At 42.2% G+C, this 25891-nt stretch overlaps 1 protein-coding gene across 1 annotated transcript in view; it reads left to right on the top strand.

The window, feature by feature from the left end:
* The window catches only part of adgrg6 (adhesion G protein-coupled receptor G6), a 72087-nt gene extending 58853 nt beyond the window's left edge, over positions 1–13234 (top strand). Inside the window, exons 30-33 of the mRNA XM_070926284.1 lie at positions 518–650; positions 1472–1573; positions 2468–2623; positions 13023–13234. Coding sequence (XP_070782385.1) covers positions 518–650; positions 1472–1573; positions 2468–2623; positions 13023–13234 — 603 coding nt within the window. The remainder of the gene's footprint in view (positions 1–517; positions 651–1471; positions 1574–2467; positions 2624–13022) is intronic.
* Positions 13235–25891: the final 12657 nt, after the last annotated feature.

Below are 25891 nucleotides of genomic sequence, written 5' to 3'. Positions count from 1 at the left end.
ATGATGAAAAAGTCGCTTTTACCTTATCCCAGCAAGGTTTTACATGTATTCTTTAAAGTACAGCGCAGATCTTCAGTTAGCGTGAGCAGAATGAGAACAGAAATTTCACCTTTATTTAACCAGGATGGTCTCTTGAGGAGCACAAAAAGACATGACACATTTAATTCACTGCCAGGAGACAAAAGGGACTGCAGGTGGCTGACTTGACTTGCAGACTTTAACAGACTAGAGAGAAAGTCTGCCGTCCTCCAGCCGAGAGGCGCTGGAAGATGCTGCAGGTTGACGTTTGATTCGCTTTTCGTTGCCACCGACTGAAACATAATCCTTAAGATGCTCTTTAAATCTGTGTCTCCAGATTTCAAGGCTGAAATAGACTCACATGTTACAGAGAAAGAGGAACGAAAGGAAAGGAAAACTTTCAAAGCACTGAATCACATATAAAACCTAAGAGAAAGAAAAGGGATGATAAAGAAGAACTGAAGTCAACGGACGCTCACTCTCTTCCGTTGTGATTCAGGTTCTACGAAACCTGCGGAGCGTCATCAGCCTCACCTTCCTGCTGGGTATGACGTGGGGCTTCGCTCTGTTCGCCTGGGGGCCCGTCAACCTGGCCTTCATGTACCTCTTCTCCATCTTCAACTCACTGCAAGGTAACTAGAGAGGACTTATTCAGTGAAGTGGCATGTGTGAGTAATTCAAGAGAAGTCTTTAGTGAAGTGTTCAGAGTTCCTGAGTGGTCCACACCTGTCGTACGAGTCGGTCTCCACAGGGAGAAAACATCCGTTTGATGATACAGAACTCGGATGTCACGGCACCGACACATTTTAATGAACAATTTCTTTTTTTTCCTTTAATTTCTCTACTGACACTATATATACAAGTCAGAAACTGGTAATCATGACGACTCTGATCTGAACCGTGGATCAAAAGTTATCAACTGACAGCAAATATACAGCATATTATTATTATTATTATTATTCATTCTGTTATCCTGAGATGAAAGCAGTGTGGTGTGCCTCAGGGCAGTCGTTCAGAGCCGCTTTTGTTTCCAATTTTTAATAAAGATTTTCCATAAATTTTAAATAATGGCAGCATTGACTGCAATGCTGTGCAGATGATTCCACATGAAACACATCGGCGGCCACATCTGGAGAACTAGAAAAGGTCTGAAATGAGGAACTGAAGTTAGTAGCTTTGTTAATAAAACATGATGTTGTGTTATACATGTTTTTGTTTCCTCTCATTGAAATATTGTAAGTACATAATGTGGACGTCAGGAAGAGAAGCTAACGATGTTAAAGCAGTTCGACGGGATCTAAATGAACTTGTTCAGATGGTGTTCATCAAGTGAATCCAAATGAAACATTCGCACCAGTTTGTATCTGTGGAGAAAAATAAGGTTTATAAAATATATATACAAGAGACTTTTACTGTGTAAAAACAGTCAAACTGATTGTCTCTCTGTCTTCAGGTCTGTTCATATTTATCTTCCACTGCGCCTTGAAGGAAAACGTCCAGAAGCAGTGGAGGAGGTACCTCTGCTGTGGTCGATTCAGGCTGTCGGACAACTCAGGTATTTGTCTGTCTGTCTGCCTGTCTGTCTCTCTGTTTGTCTTGAAGCTAGTTCAGTCTCTCTACAGGAGTCCTGTCCCATCTGTCTGCTGGCCTCCTGCCAGATTCCCACAGCAGCAGAAAAAAGAGAAAAGCACTTTATTAAAATATAAAACCTCAGTCAGCTCGGCTTTGCAGCTAATAAAAAAAAGATAAAACGGAGTCATCTCTGAAAGACCAGGACGTCCTCCAGGTACATTTAGTCTGTGGATGTGCTGAACTGCTGACATTTAGAAAGCGGGCCGCTCTTCCTTTGTGCATCGTTTACGTGCCACACCTTCCCAGTTAAGTTGATTTTTGTGTGAAAGTCGTGGATTTCCTCTTTAGACCCAGAATCATCGTAAACAAACACGAGTTCATGTTCATGCAAACTGAATGTATTCATGTACACTTATTGCATTCAATCAACTCCACAGTAAACTACGTCACATCCTAGAGGTCGATGATTTGTTGACTGTCGTTGTTGCTGCCAGAACGATATAATATCCACAAAGGTTGTCGTCTGTTTGCATAATATTTATATTTGAGGCCCCAAAATGTCCTGAAGCTGCAGCATGAACATGAAACTGGGCCCTAATTCCTCAAACCCATCAGTCTGCAGACACCAGCAGTGAAGTCAACGTATGCACATCTGTTCTGTGTTACTGACGTCCATGTTCCTCCATGGAGGACAAAGGTGGAAAGACTGAAAGACATGGGGCAGGAGGGAATGAAGGAGGCAGTGGAAGGTGAAGAGAAGGTGGATGTAAAGAGGAGGGAAGGTAGGGTGGGGGGGGCAGAGAGGTGAAAAAGAAGGAAGGAAAGTTACTGGGCTGTTGTGCGATGTGTGTCAGAGAGCCGTATGTTGTGTTTATAGACTGGAGTAAGACGGCCACCAACAACACCAAGAAGGTGAGCTCAGACAACCTGGGCAAGTCTCTGTCCTCCAGCTCCTTCGGCTCCAGCACCGCCAACTGGACCTCCAAAGCTAAAGCCACGCTCAACCCCTTCAGCAAGAGACACAGCAACACAGGTGAGACACACACACACACACACACACACACACACACACACAGGAAAACACACAAAGCAAGGAGATGCTAATAAAAAGGAATCATCCCACAAGACAGAGGATAAGGTAGTGAGACACAGAGAGAAACTGGGTGTGCAGCTGAGGGCTTCTCCTTGTTTAAAACGCTTGTCTTCAGTTTTTATTGCTTTAATGATTCTTATTCCTGAAGTTCCACTTCAGCCTGTTTCTTTCTGTAAAAGTTGAGTCATGAAAACACTCTGACGTGTAATAATCACGTTTGCATGCAGACTCTGGAGACTAAATCTGAGACTGACTTTGTTTTTGGTTGTTGCATTTGAAAAAACTAAATCATTAAGAACAATAACTCCAGTAAAGCCAGCTCCTGTTTGCAGGGATCCACAGACAGCGGTCACTGGATCACTGTGACCCTGAAGGACTCTTCAAAACATGATGATTCTCAGGCAGGTTCTGCAGTTAGAGGCAGCGTCTTTTTCTAGACTGTTGAAGCGGGTTTATAGATTCATTCATTCAGGTTGTATCTTCGAGGTGTTCACCACCTCTGCACTAAACTGAATCCTGAGTCTGGATGTAAACATGATTCCTGTTCAGGTTTAGATTCTTGTTCTATGTAATGATTTCAGGTTTGTTCTGTAATATCTCCTCACATGTGACCTTCATGTATCTGCCTCTGTGTTTGGTGTGTAGAAAGCTCTTCCAACCAATAGCAAGAGTGGAGGACCGATGGAGGTAAAGCTTAAGCTGATTGGCTGATTGACTTCCTGCTTCCAGCATCATGTGATGTGTTTCCCAAAGTGTTTGTGGTCAAAGTGGATCTGGAGATCCAAATTCAACGTTTATGTTTGATTTTAATTTTACGAGAACAAAAGCAAAATTCTCAAACTCGACGACTTTGCTGACAGACATTTTGGGAAAGAAGCCACTGTGTGTTGTGATTGGCTGGTCACTGTGATGTCATACAAGTTCACACCTTCTTGTTCCCAGCCTGAGACACACTGAGTGGGAGGAGGTCCATTTCCACCCATTGACCCGTGACTAAAACTACAACTCCACCCACACAGAGTGCCCCAGGGTGCAAAAACAAGCACGCCCTGACCGACTGCATCCAAGCTAACATCTGCCACTTTAACTTTGATTTGTTTGTATTTTTAATAAGGCAGGCTAACGCTGTGGTTCACATTAAGGCAGTAATTGATGTAATAATTTGGTTTACTCATTAAAATTAACACCAAATGTTGAGGCTGATGTTGACTCACAGGAACATGAAGTCAAACACTGTGTTCTGAATCCAAATGTTACACACTGTAATAATGGGATTTAACATCTGTTCCCTAAATTACACAAGACAATACAGCATTTTAAACTTTGTACCATAAAAGGCTTTAAGCAGATTAGTTTTATACGTCCTGAAAGCACTGACCCATGCAGGACCACACAGATCCTTCAGCAGGCAGAGACAAACAGAAGTCCGGAGGTTTCCTCTTTATTTCATCAGCAGTCAGAAGCTTTTGGATGTGTTACAGGATCAGTCACAGATATATCTCTAATAATAATTCATCCTTTTTTTGTCCATGTCAGGTAGAGCTGTTTCAAACGCTTCTTTGAGAAATGAAATAATAATAACTTGAATCGTAAAGCACCCAACAGGCTTCACGAAACGGATTAAAAACAACGTTTGACCAAAAACAAAAATGAAAATAAACAGCAACCAACAGGAAAAACTGATATAAAAACCAAAGATAAACATTTAAGAGCTGACAAAGTTGGATCACCCCGAGTTAAAGCCAGCCTAAAAAGATAAAAGCTCTTTCATTTCTTTTTAAAAATATCAAGGCAGTCAACTGTTCGGTTTGGGGGTATTCCACAGTCCTGGACCATAAAAACCAGAAGGCGGCCTCAACAGATGTCGTGTGGGAAACAAGAGGAACTTTTAAAGGAAAAGCAGCCAAAGATCTGAGAGTTCTTGTTGGAACATGAAACGAAAGGCAGTCGCTCTTATAGGAAGTCGGGTTATGTAAGGCTTCAGGGCCGACCCCAGGATGCCTCCCAGACTCTTACCTATCATAACCCCGCATCTTTTAAATTCCTTTGAATTATAAAACAATTTAATACGTGTACTGTGACCACATTTTGACAGTAAAATGAACGCGTGATGGTAACTTTAGTGGGACTTTAACTGTGCACAAATGATGTCATATATGTTTCATTCGTTTCCTTTCAAAAATCCATCTTAAGCTAATTTTCTTGAGGGTTTCCGTGTGAGGTCCACACGAGCAGTCATTTGTCAATGACAACAGTTTCTGTTCCCAGTGCCAACGGGCCATTTCAAAACCTTTGTGTTTCTTTTATTGGCCAGTTATAGACATAATGCCAAATGATTCTCCAACTTCCACAGCTGCAAAGGATTTAGTTCATCTTCTGTCCTCGAAGGAAACAAGTGCAGCGCTGAACACTGGGCTTCTGAGCGTTAGTCATCATGCAGAGTTGAATTCGCTGAAGCTCCGGCTAATTTGAATTAAAAACATATCAGTTTTTGACATATGACAACATATTTTTACTAACGAGCAGAAAGTCAGTCAGGTTAAAGGGCTTCATGTCACCAGGTGAGAAGAGTCTGATCGGGAGTTCAGCTCTTCACACTGTGAGGCCTCCTGCCCGATGACAATACGTAACTACTGCATTTTTAAATGTACAGGACGCATGACAGGTCAGAGGTCTCTCCTCACGTCCTTCTTATTTCCCTCCAATTGAAGTTGTGTCTTCTGCTGTGATATGCAGTATATAAAGCTATGATAAATGATGACAACTGATAACTATCAACAGTGTTTTAGACTCAAACCAACAACCAGGTGAAGTCACTACTGAAGTGAAGGCAGTCAGAAACATCATTATATCATGAACTGTGGTTGTGAAGTGAAGAAGCTCCGGTCGTTCTCTCTGAGTCCTTCGGCTGAGTTGAATGAAACAGTTCTTCTTCACAATGAAATCCTTTACTTCAGGTGATTCAATAGATTTTAGCCTGAATGACTGTTGGCTTTTATTTTGGTAGAATTCTGAATGACTTCCTACTTTTACAAAAACACATTTGTTGGCCAGTTGGGGCAGAAACAAACTGTAAACACAACACCCGACTTATCTTCACCTTCAAAGTTCACATGTTGGACCTCTTTCTGCCTCCAGTAGCTGATGGATGAAGTCCAGGATCCTCTCTGTGAGCTCTGGTTCTGGTCTCCGTCACCTCCTGAGGGGAGGAAAGCCAGCTAGCTTTGTTAGAGACAGTGTTCATATTCCACAGACTCATTGGATCCACTGATGATAGAAAAATACTGATACCTGCTCCACAAAAGGCATCTAGGTTATTTTCTCCTTCAACATGTTAGACAGAACTTTCATATTGTGCATATCTGCAAAGACTTCACAACATTTTTCTACTGGATTCAACATCTGCGCGTTGATTTTAGGCAACTCAAAACACTTGGTTATGACTGTTAGACTGTGGGGTTAAATAATGAAAGGCAGGCTGTGGACCGTCAGTGCTGAAGAGACTTGGCACCTCCTGAGCTATTCATTATGTTGTTATTAAACATAAAATCGAATACAGAATAGTTTTACGTCCATGTGATATGCAGTGTTGTCCCTCAACCACAAAACAGGTCCAAGAAATTGAAGCAAAAGGACAAACTGAGTTGAAAATGTGATCACGTCACATCCTCAACACATTTCTAACTTTTAGCTGTTCGACTCAGTTTTGGACGACGTCGCAGAAATCAGCCTAATCTGGTGATTTAAGATGAAACAGTAGTCAGAGTGAATGTGGCCGCTTCCAAACGTCATGTTGCTCACGGCGTCTGGAGGGGAAACGTGCTTTACTCCAGCGCGTCGATGAGACAGTCAACAGCCATCTGCTCGTCAGCGCTGCTGAACGCTGCTGTAAATCTCGACGTGTGGTTTGTGTGGCAGAGCTGAGGACCTCACACATAACTGAGGCTTTGCATTGCACCATATCAGTTAGTGATCTGTGTGTGTGTGTGTGTGTGTGTCCTAGACCCACAGGAATGGATGCACTTGTCACTTTCCATATTTCATCGCACGTGTAGCTGCACAATCCTAGCAGCACATTTTTCTAACATTTCGAGCTTCTGCAAGAATCCAAATAAACAAACTGGTGGTTAAACTTTGGCTGTAATCTCATAAACACACTTAGAGCTGCTTGTACAGCTAATGTGGGTCTGGGAGGCTGGTCAGGAGTCAGAAGTGCTCAGTAACCTCTGATGCGTGTTAGCCTGTCACATCTGGTTTATTTCTGTTAGCTGGTTTTATGCTGCTGTGTGTGTGTGCGAATATAAAACTAAAGCTGAACTAAAGCTGAACGTGTCGGACTAACAGGGATTCGTTTGTGTAGCCTGAAGTAGATTATTGTTCTGTGCCATAGAGCTCCATTGTCGATCCATTGCCAAAACAATCATGCGTGTTCAGGTGTGCAGCTCTGTGCTCACACGGCTTTGTAAGTTTGTTTGACTTCTCTGGACGCAGGTGAGCTGCTTCATGTCTACCCAGAGAATACTTGTGAGTTTGGGTCTTTATTCGTTTTATTTGGATGATTTCATTGTGGATGTACCTGAAGCAGCACACCCTCTGTCTCCGTGGTGGATCTTCTTGTCTGACTGAAGAAAGGTTTCAGCTCTTTTGCCGTGGCCGATGTTTGTCCTCCTGCCACCCTGTATCTGAAATCAGAGCTCCGACACCTCATCCTTTACACGCTGAAAGCAACAGTGACGCTCACCCTTTTTAAATTCTTCTCTGCATCCCGTTATTTGATCAAGACTTAGCCAAAGCATCAAAATAGACTCTGGCTGACTCTCTCTGCCATTCCTTACATTGTTACTCAGGTAACTCAGCCAAAGCCTTCACATGTGGACCTGCTGAATGATGAGAGATGCATGTGAAGAGCAGGTTACCTTTTCCAGACAGGTTTGACAGAAACAAAAGCTCCACTGTGTTCAGACTCTCCAGCGTGAACACACTGTAAAAGTCATAAACCACAGATTTACTTCCAAAAATTACAGACCATCCAACTGTTGTTGGCTGATTTCTGAGACTTCAGAAGACTCAGATCTTTAGTGCGTTTTCTTAAACAGAGGCTGATGGTGTGTATTTGATCAGTAATGCATGACTTAGTAAAGTGTCACAGTAATGAGATTACTGTTTCAGTAACAGTAGTGCAAGGAATTCAATTATTAGACATTATTAGATCGTAATGGTGTGAAGATGACAGGACCGCCTCGGAGGAACACTGAAGGATCACAGTTTGAAATTCAGTGATTACATTAGTTAGTCATGCTGGTAAAAGGAGGTCAGATGGCAGGTTGGTGAGTTTGGTCTCTCTGTGTTCAGTGGACAGACTGATCTGAGACCTGTTAGCAGTTGTTGTTCAGAGTCGGAGTGTTGATGTCAGTAAATCTGGCTGCTTGTTCCACCATAAGCTTTGGAGTCGTTGTGGAGCTGAGAAACGGCATGAATAACGTTTCTAGTTCCTTTTACTGTTGAGTAATTAATAGAATTCTTGATATTGATTCTTGATTCTTGATAGTCACATAAATCTAAAAAAAGGATCCATACGATTCAACTTGTCTGGTATTCGGTATGAATGAATGAACTGTGATCTGTAATATGAAATTCTGCAAATAAATGCAAACACAGTCTAACAACATTTCAGCATTATAGCTGAGGTGTTCCCTCACTCTGGGTGTTCTGAGTGGAAGAGGCAGAATATGCTTTTCTTGGATAGTTATTGTGTAAAACTAACAGCACATAAATGAAGCTTTGTCACTGCTGCTGCCAGACAAGCTGAAGTCATTGATATTATACAGTCTCAACATTTGGCTGAATGTAACTTTGTAAAAACACAAACAGATCACGACTTTGGAACAAGGATCCAGATTTGAGTGTCCAGCTTTTCATTCCTTGTAGAGTGGATCATGTTTAACGGCAGAGCCAGTAGAGACATTTTACTGCTCCTTCATGTTGTGTTTTCTAAAAGGCTGTTTTTCTGGCCATCTGTACCAGACCCTCTGATCTTTATTTCCATTTTATATCTAAGAAGGGGGCAGTGTTTAAGAAGAATAATGGCATTTCTTGCCAAGAAATGTGGTTGTTGTCTGGTGTTGTTCTGTTTGTGTCTTGGTTAGAAGACTTTTTTGTCTGATATTGTCATCTGGACTCCAGGACATTTCTTGCTACACCTGGTGCAACTTCGAAAACAATGTCAACTGGGAAAAATTATAATATAAATGAGCTTTTCTGCTAACCAGCACCGTAAGCACCACCAGTTGTATCCAGTTGGTAATTAATCTCAGTATTTACTTGAAAAAGATTCTTTAAAAAAAAAGTCTTATATGCTGAATGTAAACGTAAAGCTGCATTAGTTGTTTTTGTTTGTTTGTTTTGTGCCACTTGGGGGCAGCAGAAGCAAGCTGTAAACACAGCAGGGACATATTATCACCTTTACACAGCCAACAGACACAGAGCAACATGAGCATTCAGCTGCCTGTGAGGAAACGAAGCTATCAGAGCAAGAAACTATAAAGATAATTCTCTGTGGGTTTGTCAGGACCAGCGACTCCTTTCACATTGTCGAATTCCCCCCCCCCCCCCCGGGGATCAGTAAAGTATTTCTGATTCTGATGGCACATTCATTTGATTCATTGGTAGTATAAAAAATATTGATTAGGGCAGCTTTAAGGTCTAAATGCAATTTTACGATTCACTGAAATGTTTGCTTTTCCAATGATGGTGCAGCGTTCCTAGTGCAAAAGGTTTTACGTACATACACATACACATGACACAGAATGTACGTCTGATGTATTGCATGCGGGATTCTTTCTCTTCTCTGTCTGAGGTCTGCCAACAACGTCCCAGAGTTTCTGCACCAGCATCAGTCTGTCATTGTATGGTTTCCAGATGTTTGACATCGGAAAATCCCTACATCGCAGAACATGTAGTTCATGACCAGAGGTTGACCTGACGTTTCCAGAGGTCTTTACTGTGAAACAGGTTCAACCCTAACTCCTCCTTCGGTTTCCATCTCTGTCCTGAAGTGCACTCTGGTGTGTATTTGAGGGGGACATGGCAGGGGAAAATCCCCTATACCCCCTCTGTGTTTCAGAGGGAACCTGTCATGGGGCATTTCTGTCAGAATTACTGGACAGGACCAGCTGCACATTACTGTGTGGAGCCAGGTCGTGGCTGTGGCCCACGCCAGCGGGCAACTATCTCTTGACCCCGTAGCTTCATGCTGCATAGGGACACCATTTGGAAGAGAGTTTGGAAATCATGGCTGTATGTTGAACAAGACAACACGAACAAATTCATTCCTTTTACTGCTTAATTAGGCACAGATAGCAGGAATGATGAAGAGCACTGATTGTGCTGGCTTTTCATGCCAAGAAAGACTTTGGCTGAACAGCATGATTCAGAGGCAAGCTAAGTTATTGCCTGCTTTACAAAGTCTCAACTTTTTCATGGTACCAGAGGACCAGCACGCCGTCAGTATGTGCTTGAATTGGCCCAAATTATATAAGTTTTCCTAAAATGCGTTGGCTTAGTTTCCATGAGGAAATTCCAAGAAGTAAAACTCTGTTAGTGTTGGTCCAAATCACATCACAGAAACTTGTCATCCAAAATGTATAGTAATGTCATTTTAATCAAGTAGACAAAATGACTGTTGCAAACCTGAGCTTAGTTCACAGCTGCAACACCTGTAAAGAGCCAGAATCAATCATTAAATGTAAGAAAGTTCTGAAAAGTCCTCAGGGACGCTGAATATTGTAGACAAAAGGAAACCCCAAAAGGTTCTATGAGGACACTTTCCATAAATTAATCAACGTCCATGTGTCCTTATATTAGTAGCAGTGGTTCTAGAAATACATTGGTGTTGGGTTGCAATTGTTAGAGCACCCATCTAAGAACCATGCTGTTCTAGTTTGCTCCTTCTCAGTGAGACGATGAAATACAATCCAGGAAGTCCAGTTTAATAATATATCCGTAAATCCAATTCCATAAGTTTGAACTTGTTGGACTTATACTGTTGTACAATGCAGTGCAAATTAAAGCTAATATTATCTATCTTTGTATCAATGTTTGCGTTAATATTTTCATTGCCAGACTCAATAGAACAATGAAGCCAACCATGAAGCTCATACCTCAGACACTCCATCTTAATTATGTACCACCCATCTTTCCTTATGCTTCCAATTCTTTTCTCTGAAGTTTAACCAAAACATATCTCCAGCTAAACCCATAACATGAATAGCTGAGAGCATTCAAGATCCAAAGAACATCGCAGCATAATGATATCCAAACATACCACTATTCGCAGTTGTCTTTCTACATAAGGTATGCACGCAGTTTGAAAAGTGATCTCGGGATCAAGTGGAAAATGAAATCCAAATATGCCTTTATAAATGAGGCTCCTGTTGTGAATCTTGAGATGACCTAGCGTGGCTTCACTCTGCCTGGTTGTATTATCCGTTGGCTCTGAAACGCTTTATAATTGCAAGGCCCTGGGAAGGAAGAACGCCAACCCAACCAACCCTATTTGGAAGAGAGAGAAAAAACACAGAAAGACAACCAGATTGTGTGGCAAGCTTAAAGTCGGAGGTTAACACTTCATTGTGACCATATATATTTTTATATATATATATCTATATATATATATAGATATATATATATAAATAAATAAATAAAAGGAAATTGCGACTCAATAGAGAAGGTCAGCAAAAACCGCTTTGCACCCGTTAAGCCTGTTTTTCTCCCATGGAGAATGCATTGCATATTAATTGTACCTCATCAAGTGGTGTATTTTCATTCATTTGCTTTGACTGTCCACTGACCCCTGCTCAATTACTTTTGACCTCTTCCCAGACGATGCCGTGACCTGTTTTGGTCTGATGTTCACAGATAGCTGATTTCTGGTGTTCATTCAGTCACCACTGCAATACTTTTGTCCAGGGGGGTCTGTAACAGCACAGATCTTAGGCTGTTGAATGGTTGGTGTTAAGTACTGACTCCCTGTGACTTGAAGACTCCAGCTAGATGTTCCATAAGGGAATCTCACTGGTGGTCCCTGTTGAGGTAGCAGAGTCTCTTCGGTCTTGAATCGTGGTGGGATTCTCTTCATCCTCTCCTTGTAACCATTGGCTCGGAGTTCCCCCTACACATTCTGCACCTCCCTCTCTGTCACAGTTGTGCAAGCATGGTATCAGGAATACAGAGGAAGGACCCAAATGCAGGCAGCTTAGACAGATCTGGTGCAGTTGATTTATTGCATAAAATGTACAAAATCTTATGGGATTACGAGGCAGGCAAGGGTCAAAACCAGAGAAGCAATCAAAAACAGGCAACGAAATCCAATAAGGAGCAGTCCAACAACTGGCAAAAGCTCAAAACTCACAGGTCAGACAGGCAGAAACAGGATCCAGGTACAGATCTCAGGTAAACTTGTTAAACAGAAGCGAGCCAAAGTATGAAGCACATGGAAACATAACATAACAATCTGACCAGGAACAAAGGAAATAAAGCGGTATCAATGGTGAGCGGCTGATTAGGGCACATGGAGAGTGGGCAGGGAAACTCGGGTGAGGGGAATGAGGTGATTGCAGGAGAGATGGGAGTGGCAGGATCTGGAATGAATAGAGGAGACTCTGAGGGCATTCGGTGGATGGAATGAGAATGGTCATTTGTGAGTCTAAGGAAGTAGGAATGCAGCTGGAGGAAGGGACAGAGAACCAGACTGTGACAAACTCGATCCTCCTCCTCACTGGTCATTGGTTTTCTTTCATGTTGTAAGTGGTGGTTAAAGTTAAAATTAAGATACCCATCAGTCTTCACATGAACACAGGTATCTTGGAAACAAAATGTTTATTTCAAGTCAACGTATATGATCTTGTGTGTATTTGGAGTTTCATAAGGACCATGAAAGCCCTTTTTTGTTTTCACCAATGACACATTTTGAAGATGGCCATCATGAATGTTACATTGGATTGTTTAGTTTTAAATGGGTGCTACTAGATATTGTTGCACATCTGTACCAATATACGGCATATACTCTTTGTGCTGTGAAATAATGATGAATTCCTCTCCTATATGTTAATGTATAAAGTGGGTCTTAAAACATACCACCTCAGTTAAAGCTGAAATACTGGGATGGTGACCTTGTAGTAACACTAATACTTGAATGTTAAATGATAAGTGTTGACATGGTTTGTTTGACAGCAACTTTTCACCATGAGGGACAGCCTAAACAGAATTAGATGAATGATTGATGATGATAATCAAGTCATAATCCTGTGTATCCCTGCCTTTCTTTGCTCTCTGGATGCAGATAAATGTTACTCCAACCAGACCAGCCCCAAGTGCGTCTCCTCATCCCCTTCCTCCTCAGAGGTGGAGCCCAACTCCTCATCCTCCTCGTCCTCCATCCTCCCTGTCAGCCAGATGATTGACAAGGTGAAAGGTTACTGCTCCACGCGCTCCGACAACTTCTATAAGAACATCATCATGTCTGACAGCTTTGCCCACAGTACCAGGTTCTAGAACTTTCTTCAGTGTTCTAGGGCAGACCTTCTGGAGCCTCCCCTTGTGATTTGGAACTGCCCAATTTGTTCTAGAAAAAGTTGTGACATCATCGTCCTGGCAGCTTCAGTGACAGAGGAGGCCTCTGTTAAAGGTTCCAATATGAAAGGCAACACTGGAACCTGCCTCAATGTTCTGGAAATGTCTACGATGTTATTTAATGCTTCGCTTTTGTTCTGGAACTACCGCCCAAAATTCTAGAACCTTTCGAGTTCTGGAATTACTTTTAACACTCTAGAACTCTCTGACAGCCTCAGCCACAATGGAGAGTTCTAGAATTACCAAAGCCTGTCCAACATTCTACTTCTCTGCCAGAAAGGAGGGGGTTTAGAATTCTAAGGGCCATTACAGAAGCCCCTCCAGTTTAGAATCCTCTGTTCCTGGAACTGCTCCAAGCATTCTAGAATTCTTTCCCAATTTCAGCCACAAACGAGAGTTCTAGAATTCCAAGGGCAAATACCAACATTCTAGAATCCTACATGTTTTGGAACTGCTCCAAGCATTCTAGAACTCTTTGCTAGCCTCTTCCAGAAAGGAGGGTTTTTAGAATTCTAAGGGCCATTACAGAAGCCCCTTCAACATTCTTGAACCAGGCTTTCGAGAACCTTTCTGGTCATAGAAAGTGTTCTAGAACGTCTGTTTTTCTCTCCACTGTCTCTCCGGTCATCTAGAATGCCTGGATTCTTCCCGCCATCCTCCCTTGCCTCTGGAGCATTGAATCAGAATCCCTGTTGTGCTTTTCATTGTAATGTGTTTAATTGTTTTTCATCATGTACATTGTTTGCAGACATAGCTGTTTTGGGAGCCCCAGTTTTAACTGTAATTTTAATTGGACTGATTAGCAAAAACTGATGATTTATACCAGAGCCACCATCTTAATGCACTGTCTATGCGACGTATGAAAGTGCCTGCTAATCAAGAAAAATCTGCCTTTTCATGCAAAATGTTCAAAAGGCAGCCTGTGGACCTGCTCCAACAGACCGAGTTAAGATAATCATGGATAAAAGGTGCACATTCTGGTTTTAAATCCCGGGGTCTCCTGGATAATTAGGGGTGTCTAAGAGCTACGGGGTGGTCAGAGAACGTTGGTGCGATTCTACTGTATCATATCAAATTGCAGAATCGGCTGACTTGGCTGCCAAACTGTTGAACTAAGAGGAAATGAAAGGGAGCAGAGGAGAGAGGAAAGGATAAAGACAAGGCGGGAAGGTAGAGAAGAGGAACAAAAGTTCTGGTAGAAAAACGTAGGCTGTTTTGTTCAAGTGTTTTTTTAATACTGTGATTGTTTAAACTGGCTGTTTGTGCATGTGTGTGTGGAGCCATATCCTATGTAAATATTGATGATCTGTCTATTCTATGTGCCTTATTCTATAGTGTTGTAATGTGTCCTTATGGTTGCTTTTGTTTATGCCTTCACGGGGTCCTGGAATTGTCCCCAGGACTATACATACAAACCCAAACTTTCCATGCTGTGTAGGCACACAGTGTACTGCCCTTTTCCCCTCGGTGAGAAACAAGTCAATCATAGAATCAAATGAATAGAAAAGAATCATTTTAGGGTTCTGTTTGGAATTCGTTTGGATGAAAAAGTTATGGTTTTTAAGAATTGCTTGGCTGTTTGTTGCACAGCCTCATTAAAAACCTTTAATTTAGCTTCAGTTTGGTATATGGAATATTTTCCTAATAATTTCCAAATAAGATTTCTTAGAAACTACTTGTAATTTGGTACCAATTATAGGGAAAGTACAGTCAAAGTTCTGAGACTGTTGTCTTTATTTAGTTACTTGTAAAAGTTAAAAAAGCTCAATTTAAACCCAACTAAAACGTATTTACCATTAATTTATTTCTGAAAATGTTATTTTTCATACGTTCAGCTGACCTGCTGTGCACTGACTAAAGGACTCGTTCCACTTGTTTAACATATAATTAAAATGGATTTATTGGCAGTGTACCAACACTGTCTCTACTTTACCTATACTTAGTAAAATTACGACAAAGTTCTTCCACACCAGGAAGTCTTATTGACAGGTGTGCAGCATCAAAAACCCGTCAGACCTTCATCAGGTAGAATTCATTAATTCTACCTCACAGTGTGGGTTAGAGTTAGTTTTTCACTTATAATTAGTAGCCGACCAAATGACATAGTTCTTTCCAGAAAATGTCCAGGGGAATTATTAGGAATTAACTACTTAAAGTACATAATTACACATTATTATAGACAATCAACATAAGACTTTTAACACAAAAGGACATAACCTGCTATTCATTTTTTAAAAGACCAAAAACTATTGCACTCAGTAATATTTGATTATGACACGTGTGATGTGGCATCAGTGTTTAGAAATGGTGCACAAACTGAAAATGTACATTTCTGTGCAAAAAAATGAATTGTTTTTGATAAATGATAAAAAACAAATATATCTTGCTAATGTACTGTTCGGACTTTTCATGCGTCATCCTCCAGTTTACCTTGAATTAAGGATTAACTAATCATTTTATGGTGGCTATTCGTCACACTTATTTTGTCCAAAATGTTTAGAGAATCAGTCCAGTGGAAAGAAGAGAAACACAGCATCCATGCTATGCAACGTGATTTTAAGGTATTTAGTGAATTTCTGGAGAAGACGATGCATTTTTTGTTTGTGTCATTGTTGTCAACATGTTTCCTGATTCTTTTCTTGTCAGCTTTTGAGCAAACTGACATGTTTACTGTGTGGTGTACTTTTATTTATTTTCTGGATGTACAGTTTCTGCTGATCTCAGCCTCTGTTAAATTAGTTGAATCTCTGTTTAACCACCAATCATCCGTACTGAGCGGTGAAACACAGAGACCTGTCTGAAATCTTTAAGACATTCAGACACGACTCGTCAACTGTTGGCTAACCAGACTTCCATTGTTCACATGCAGCCAACAGTGTTGATTGTGAAGCACGCATTGTACCGACTGTCAGTCACCGTGGCCTACATTTGTCTTTTCTTTTCCCCAGAGTGGAAGAAAAATGTGTGATTCAGCCCTGAGAAACAAACCCCAGAGACTGCGAGAGAGGAAATGAAGTCCCTTTGAAAACTCCAGAGGCATAGCTGGGTGGTTCAGTCACTGGCCTGAGTTCAGCCTGAGGGTGGAAAACAAAGTTGCTGTTTGCTCTCTTGGCTCTAAAACATGCTAAATATAAAGTACTAAAAGAAGGGCAACAGAAGATTAACACCCTAAATTAAATGGACTGTTTTCATTTGGATCATTTCTTATGAGTCTTCTGTCACGTGCTTCCATTTTTATTGTTGGACCTGTTTTAAATGTTTCATTTCAATATAAAACAGTTTAGACTACAAAGGGAACGCATCAAAACAGATGGCCGACTGAAAGGGAAATTAGCCATCCGGGGTCACAAAATTAAACTCATTTATTCCAATTTGAAAATGTTTTTTAGATCATCTATGGACCAAACCTATGTTTTATATAGGCGTAATTTTTCTTGTTTCATCATCGACTTCCACTGAAAAATACATTTTAAAAAGGTGGAGGCAAAGGAAGATGGCACCCAGTGCAACCGTGTGGCTCAGTGATGTGTTTTAATCGTTCTGTGATGGCACAGAGGAAGAAGATATATCAGGCTGTGATACTCACACAATACTTGCTACTTGTACATACATTCACTGCTGGTTTGACTCTGAATTTGTTGACAAGGAGAAAAATATAGAATATCACCTTATCCTTAAAACTGATTGATGTTTCCTGCCGTCCTGCAGCAACAAGTGTCGAGAAAAATGGAGAGCAAACGCACATGAGCTGCTGATAAAGCACCAGAGTCCCTCTAAATACGTAATAAAATAAGCAAAGGTTAAATCACAGCGTGCTCGAGTGACTCCACTTACTGGTTGAACAGCTCAGAAAAAGCCAGTAAGTGGACCTGGAGATTATTTTCATCACACATACTGTTCACAGAGTTCAACATTAATCATCATGTGGTTGAATCAACTTTAATTCATTTTCAAACAAAAATAGTGACACCCATATATACAATATACAGTCAATGTCCATTTAAACATTTCTGGCTTTTGGTAAGAAGTGAAACATGTCCAACACGTCAGCATCTATAGAATCGTGAGATCGAATAGTTTCTCTTTGGCAGCTCGGTGGAACATTACGGCCGCTGCGGTCTGTTTTTGGTCAGAAAGTGAATGCGTATGTTGTGGAGGTCAAACACAGTGACGGCGCTGCATTGCTAAGAGCCCAGCGGCTGCACAAGCTGTCAGAAATCACAAGGGTGTATTTATAAAACGGTCAGCATGATTTCCATCATGTGGAATGAAATGTTTTCTAACCCAACAAACATCTTTCAGTCTTTCAGTCTGTGGCCTGCAGTATGTACAGTTCCAGTTAATTTAAATATTTCTCCAGTAACTCTGAACTACGTCTAGTTGAGTATTGCACCAAACGCAGGTGTGTTCTGAAGAGGATTGTCATTGATGTTGGCTTGTATTGTTGTATTGTTGTATTATTATAATTATTATATTCTGTAAACACTTTTCTGCACCAGGCGATGTTGTTGTTTTATGGTTTGTCTGTGATTTTATTACCTGGAAGCTCACTTCGGCATTTCAACATTAAAGGGCATCACAAGTGTTCACAGGAGTTGATTCAAGCTTTATTCTCACAGTTTTACAGAGAGGAGTTAAGGAGGAAGAGTTATTTATCTATTTCTTTTTAATGGTGATTGCTGCCTTGTTACCTGCCAATACAAAGACACTGTGTATACGCTCAGATATGGCCTCCTACAGACCGCCAACCGACAGTCCATTTACTGGGCAGATTACAGTTCTGGATGTCCGGTTCAGACGGGAAACTCTCCTGGTGGAATCAGTACACTGACGGAGAGAAGTCAACTACGACTCCCAAGGTGCATTTCAGTATCCAATCACAGCCAATCACAGAGCAGTGGCGTGACTCTAGTGATGGCGTTCTGAAATATTAACTATGTCTCATAACTATTGGACGGACTGCCATGAAATTGAATACAGACATTCACGTTCCCCAGAGGACGCCTCTTACTGACTTTGGACACCTTCTGACTTTTCCATTAGCGCCACCATGAGGTTGACATGTACATTTGTGTTTAATGCCAATTAGCAAATGTTAGCATGCCAATATACTAAACTAAGATTGCGATCCTTGAAAACATTACACCTGCTTAGCATTAGCATGTTAGCACTGTCAATGTGAGTATGTTAGCATTTAGCTAAGTACAGCCTCACACTGCTGCTTTTCTGCAGAGCTGACCTACAGTGACTCTGGGTAATAGGACAGTGACCCACAGTGTGTACTGCACTAAATGTTTCACTAGTCTTCAACTCTCAGCCAATGAAATGAAGCGTTAAAGCTTCTGAGCAGACGTTCGTCCCGCTGGTCCTTCATCTCAAACTGTGGCCAAGTCAGAGCCTATGAAGTGTAATAAAGTTGTTGAAATGTGGTGTTTATTCACCACAAACAGTCAATGGACAAACTAAAGTGACATTAAAAAGGCATTTACTGACCGTGTATGTGAGAGCGTAGACTTAGATTAGATCTCAGAACTCTCCAGGATCTACAACTTGGAGTCAGATATTTAACATAAATAACTTTCATTGTCCCGGCCACTTTGACTTTGTCTGCTGTTGTGCCGTTTCTAAACTTTGCATTCAGTGTAAACACACCTCTAGGATTGCTTCCGGGAATGCAAGGCTCAGGCTTTTATTCTGAAAAGCCTCAAAGATTCGTATTTACACCACAGTTCATCTTTGTATTCCCTGGTTGTTACACATCCTCCGTTTGACCTCCAGGATGGAGCCAGCTGTGGTTTCCTCACCTTTCCTTCTGCCTCAACACCATATCATCTTCACTTCATTAGCCAATCACAACACTGGGATTTATCCTTAAAAGCATGTGGTGAGGGAGCTGATCCCCTAAACACCCCAGAGTCAGAGCTTCCAGATCATCTATCACACAGTGTATGGAGATGGTGGTTTTACAGACACATACATTCAGACTGCACACACACACACACACACACACACACTACGACAAACCAGAGATTGCTGTGGTTTCGTTGGTTTCACTCTCTTGACTCCGGAATTTAAATTTTAATGCCGTTGTTTCTGGATGAAGTCTGTGGTTTGGAAGCTGAGGAGTTGATCTGAGCAGACGTGCTGCTGGACGATGAAGGAGGATTATCAGGAGGTCCTGAGCTGGACCGGGGTCCTGAGCTGGACCGGGGCCCTTTAAAGAAAAGAGGTCTACACTTCATCGCCTCAGCGTGGGTCCAAGAATCAGATTTAGTCAGGCTTTGATAACCTCTCCTGACTCTCAAGTAACAACGTTTCAGACTTCTGATTTGAAAGTTTTGGTTTCAGAAAGAAACTAAATGTGATTTTAACAATACAACAGTTTACACAGCATTTCTTCTTCTTGTAATTGGATTTATTACATTAATATAATCAGATATAAATGCTTATAAATAATACCTCAAACACAAAAGGCTTTACTGACATTTTCATCAAAAACAAGAACTTAAAATGAATCAGCACTTTGACACGGTGCCATATAATTACAGTATTTGATATGACTAAGCACTAAAAACAGATAACGTGGTTGTTTGCCCGAGCAGCTCCTCTGTCATGATTTATTCATTTGGTTCAGGCTGTCAGACGTGACAGACGAGCTGTTTCACCAGATTACTGCGGTTTGGCAACAATGACAGTGAAACTGCCTCATCTATCACCAAACCAATATCAATAAATAAAACCAGCGACGTTGACTGACAGACAGAAGAGTGCACTGCTGTTGACCTGCTGACTGGCTGGTCCACCAGGCCCCGTCACGCCATTCTCCATCCATCCACCAGATGCCCTCGGACATTCCCTCCGTCCCCCATCACCTGACTGCCCCGCCCGTCTTCACACCTGTTCCCACTTTCCTCATCTGCTCTGCAGCTGCCTGCCCCCCCCTCCCCCTGCCCACCTCCTCACCTGCATCTCATTCCCTCATCAGCCTCTCAGTTTGGAGATCAGCCCTGTTGCTTTCATTCCCCACCAGACCATCAGTTACCATGTCGTTCAAACCAGAACCTGACCCTGTACCCGTACCTGAACCCGCCTGCCTGTAAGTCTTCCATTTTTCAATGAATCACTGTAAATGATTATGTATTATTGTTAATAATAATAATAATAATTGCTGCTGCCTGACACCCGTCACAGTTACATGGTCTCAGCTAATTCCTGGTTTTGCACTTTTTTGGTCGACTGTCATTAAAAAGCAACTTCAACCCCTGAAGACCTTGTTGTGACGTCCTGTAGTTGAACGTCTCACCTTGCTGCAGTGATGTACAGGTGTACTCCTGGACCCCGTGACATCACTGCTGGGTGAGGCCTGGTGTGAAGTTCCTCTTTCAGGACACTTTAATTCTCTTGGCCGACCCTCACACACGTCTTTTTATCAGATCGACACACCTGTGTATCGACAGGAAGCTGCAGCTGCTGCTTTGAAACAGTTTCCCAGTCTGAGAGGCCTGAATCTGTCGCCGCCAGAGGAAAAGTCCGACATTAGAAGTTACTGTGATTGTGGTTTTATGACCAGGTTTTGGCTCCTTTGGGTCACTGATATCCACCATGGTGAACTTCACGATCCGTGTGCTGTTGCTGACATATTAACATCGTATTAAAGTTGTTTTCCTCTGAAAGAAAAACAGAAATATTCCAAAAAGCTTCTGGACTCATACAAACATGATGTGACTCAGTCGTGTTGGGACACAGCTGTAACACAGCTGCTCCACGATCATATCTGCATTCTGAAACAGAACTCATAACATACTTCTGGAGGTGGATTTGAGGAACAATGGAGTCTCGGCTCATTACCGCCTCCCTCCATCTCACTTGACCCCCCCCCCCCCCCGTATCTCTCGAGTCAGGACTCAGGACACGATCGGTGCTCAAGATAAATCAACATACATCCTGTTTTATATCAAGTGAATTGAGCATAATGAATATTAATAAGATGCTTTCTCAGTCTGTGAAGGGGAACTCTGAGATCGGGAGCTCGACGGCTCCGTCGCTGTCAGAGTGAACATCAACCCTGTTCTTTAGCCGGCAAATTCAAAGAAGCACAGGTGTCATTTATCAGCTTCCCTGAAACTGACACAGACAAAGTTTAAATAAACACCAGCGTGGCCACAGAGATTAAACTTGAAGCTTTTCCACTGAAGGTTCAAAGAGGGAGGGCCTGGTGGCAGGATGGGAATCAGGAGGACCGCGAGAAATCCAGGGGAGTAAATGAACAGCAGCCTCCCTGAAGCGGTACAGTCCCGTCTTGACCTGACCGGCAGAGAAAACTGAGTTCTGATGGAGAGCAGGGAAAAGAAAACAGAGTGGAGTGCAGGTTCAAGTCTAATGGACACAATCTACTGTTACATCTCAAATAGGCTGCAGTCTGCAGGCTGACAGCAGGATCTGAACCCAGTCTTTACTTACTGCTTGTTCAGTCACTGTGCAGATTGTGAATGAGTCTGTTTGTTAATGAGAGTGGAAGTCGTGTATTTGATAAATGCACTGATGCTGTTTGATGTAAACACAAATCTTTTAGTATTTAGTCTTTTTAGCATACAGTACTGATGTGTACAAAGAGGGAACAAAGAGGCTGCAGGTGGACATCAGGCCAGAAGACACACTGCATGTCATGAATCACAGAATCTGGAACAAGAACATTTTTCTCCTCAGATCACCTCCTCGTCCTCTCTCCTCTCTCCTCTCCCGTCATCACGTCCTTTCCTCTCTCTGATTCACTTGTTTTGTTTGCTGCAGGAGAAAAAAAGTGAGGCGCTGATGAAAACCAGGCAGTCGACCATCAGCGGTCGAGCACATTCCATTAAGTTTTCTGTTTTGAATTCAGAGTTCCAAACAGAAAACCCAGCTGTCTTCTCACTTCTCATAAAACAGGGATGAAGGGAGGAGGGAGGAGGGATGAGGTTGACCAAACATCAGACCCCATAAACCCGTATATATATCGTCAATATAAAGCGCGGTCGGAAGGAAGGGGAGACGGAGGGGGAGACGGAGGGGGAGGGAGTGCCGGGTTACACATAGAGGCCGTTTGGGTAAACAGAGTCTTTTCCTGAGCTTAAATGAAGCTGAATGTATGGAGTCCATAATTAGACTGTGGCGGCCGGCCTCAGTTTCATAATAACATAAAGATCTGCAGCATCCGAGACTCCCATTCTGAGGACGCGACATGGTTTGAGGTTAGCCAACGTTAGCTAACGTTACTGTATCCTCTGCAGTTAGCACAAGTTTATCAATATAAAGGGAAAGCGTTACTGCCGTCAATCAAAGGTTTGCTCTGTTAATGTTAATCATGTTGTCAGTCTCGTTTCTTACGTCCACTGACACTCGGCTGCCTACAGAACGTACTGATTTCATGTAGCATGTAGCATGTAGCATGCAAACATACATATATGTATATATGTATGTATGTATAGGTGTAATTTCCCCCCTGGGGATCAATAAAGTATTTCTGATTCTGATAAATAGATTTGACAGTTTCATACTGGGTGGTACTATGAAAAGTATGTACTGCATACTGCATACTGCATTTGTCAGTAGTACGTAGTAGGCGGTTCCGAATACAGCCAATGTCTAATTGGCTTAGCTAATTATTGTCACATTAGCTTCTTTGTCTTCTCCCGTGTTTTCATCAGCTGATCGGTTTATGCGCCCTCCCTCCTTCCTTGTTTCCCTCCTCTGCTCCTCGCTGGACGGTTACAGTGTGTAACCTTCGTCTCCTCTTCCTCACAGCAGGAGGCTTTATTTGGTTGCCAGCCTTCATCCCCTCACGGAGACAGTGTGGTGCCACTGGGGCTCACATGGGCTCCAGTGTGTTGTTACGCACGGTGCAGTGTGTGTTGCTACAGAAAGTTACTACTGTAACTCCAGGTTCTATGAGTACAGGTGAGACCGAGGGGGGGGGGCCCCACACAACAGGTGGACTAAAGTTTCTTCACTACTTTTTTACTCTTCATATCTATACAACCAACGTGTTTGTGATCACACTGTAGAGCACAAAGGTCTTCATAGCTCTAGCCTCTTCATCGTGCAACAGATTGATGCATTTAACTTTAAAAATATTTAAACATTTTCTTGAGGGGGAGCATGCCCCTGGACCCCCCTACAGGGTCCGAGGTCCGCCCACCAGTCTCACAAAATCCTTCTGGAAACACTGAGAACTTGAGGTGAATGATGATTGAAGTGTTACTCAGTAAAGACGGCCGGCTCATGTGTCTAATATTAGACACTAATATCGATATTTTATTAGAGGTCTAAAATCCGGCCGATAAGCCGACACGTTCCTGTGTTTGTTCACCTCAGCCGGACTCTTTTATTTATATTTATATATTTATATTTATTATTATTTATCAGTCTAGACGGCAATCTGTAAAATGTCCATCAGACCTGTATTATACACTCGATTGTGATTATTTTTGTGTGATAAATGTTTTAACATTAGAAGACGTTATTGATCACTAGTACATTTTTATGTGATGAATTAATGACACAATAAAGTAGCCGGCTCTGTGCATCCTCTTTTCCAATCCTTTTACTGGGGGCTGGTCGAGCAGACAGAATATATTGATATGCAAACAGATGATTGAAGACGTGTCCACATCCATTTATGTCTGTGGGAGAAATCAGGCACAGTATATTTAAGATTTCTAAATCAGAACCATGCGTCTGCCTGCTTTTATAAATCTGATGAAAACAGAGCATATTCCTAAGTGCGTAAACACCGTTTTGTTCGTTAATCTGCAGAGTTTTATGTATCTGGCAACATGACATCACCAGGAAACAGACCTGCAAGGTAACCTCACATGATCTGTAATGAACATGTATCTTCATTAAAAACCAGACCTAATATATATTCTTGCGCTCTGAACAAACGAGAAGAAGCAGATCTCATTGAGTCATGGATCCACATCCCAGCTTGTATTCCTGCATTGAAATGTAGATAGAATAAGCAGAGACAGCTCACTGGGCTTGAGGTTGCTCTCTGAGTATAACAACACTTTAACAAGATCATGAAACTAGCTGTTGTATACGTGATACATTCAATGACAACAACTGAGGACTCTGGTTGCCTCTTAGTGCGCCCTGTGGTCTCCAGACCAGCTGTTTGTAGTACGGTATCTCCAAAGGTCTCCTCTGTTACGAGACTTTCATCATTTGCATGTCTTTATATGATGATCTGGTTTGATGTTTTAAGGCCTGTAAACACTTTCTTTTTCCTTTTGCCATAAAACAAACAAATTGGCAAATTACATCATATTTCCTCGCCGCTGATGCTTCTTGTTATTGATTGTGAGATCTGTCTTTATATCCCTCAACATTCATCCTTTGTCCCCCACTGTAGCACGTGACTCGCTATCACTATCCTCATTCATAAGTTAAGATGAAGATGAAGATCATGTGATAGGACTGAAAGCCTCCGAACAGCTACTGAATGGACCTTGACACACTTGTACCCTGATCAGTTACTGGGTTGGTGCCGGCCCCCGACACTGATCTGATTAAGCAGGTTGGGCATCGATCCACGTTAAGTTTCTTTATTGATTTGTTTTTGTCATTTATTCATCGTCTCAGTCTTTAGTGTGATCCCTCTCATGTTCTCTGGCCTGAAAATGATTCCAATGAGTTCCACACAGACAAGTAGAGATTTTAATTTTGGGGAGAAGGCTGCACCAGCGTTGGTTCGGTACTTGGTTTTGGCAGAGCCAATTAGATCTGTAATTAATTCAATGAGTAATACAGGAATATCCTTAAAGACCACAGAGTAGTCATATGTGCGATTTAATTACTGCAGTATTTAGTCTCCAGGACACCTGCAGTACAACCAGTAGAGCCCAGACTGGCTCTTCATTAAGAACATGAACACCAGTTACAGTTCATCAATCAGTTCATCAATCAGATCATCAATCAGATCATCAATCAGATCATCCGGTGTGACCCTGATGGAGGACTGAGTGCTGCTGCTGGTTTCGCTGCCTGACTCGTGTGGACAGACTGAGAGGAAGCTCAGATGGTGGTAGACCTTCTGAGGGGAGTTGGAGGTGTTCGGGGATGTTCAGAGCTGGGCCTGTGGGTTGGGGGTTTGGGTGGGGGTTTGGCATTCGGAGGACAGGAGGTGTGTAGGTGGGGCGGCCTCAGACCAGAAGCATCTGCTGCCAGCCTCAGACTGTAAGATGTGGTGTGTTCTCCAGCAGAATCCCTCTGGCTCGTGATGCAGCAACAACAAAGCCAGAAAACAGGCAGGAACACTTCCTGGATCGAAGCGGCCTCACTTTAACACCGAGGGGTAATTATACGAGCCCAGATGGAGCAGCCAACCTGGCCAGACGACCACAGATCTGTTTTGAACACTGTGTGTTTGTGTGTCTGTGAGAATCTGTTTCCAAGTCTTCAAATGAAAAATCTTCACACTGTTCAGGACTCACTGTAGTCCGTCCTGCAGGCAGAACATCCATCAGTGAGGAAGAATCAGCAGTATTTCATCTTCCTCGTACATGCGTTAAAGTTATCACTGCTGAGAATGTGAGAAAACAG

This window comes from Enoplosus armatus, chromosome 19, assembly GCF_043641665.1.
Source record: "Enoplosus armatus isolate fEnoArm2 chromosome 19, fEnoArm2.hap1, whole genome shotgun sequence".
Classification (NCBI taxonomy): domain Eukaryota; kingdom Metazoa; phylum Chordata; class Actinopteri; order Centrarchiformes; family Enoplosidae; genus Enoplosus; species Enoplosus armatus.
Note: the sequence above shows the minus strand (reverse complement) of the source record. Positions and strands in the feature narration are given on the sequence as shown.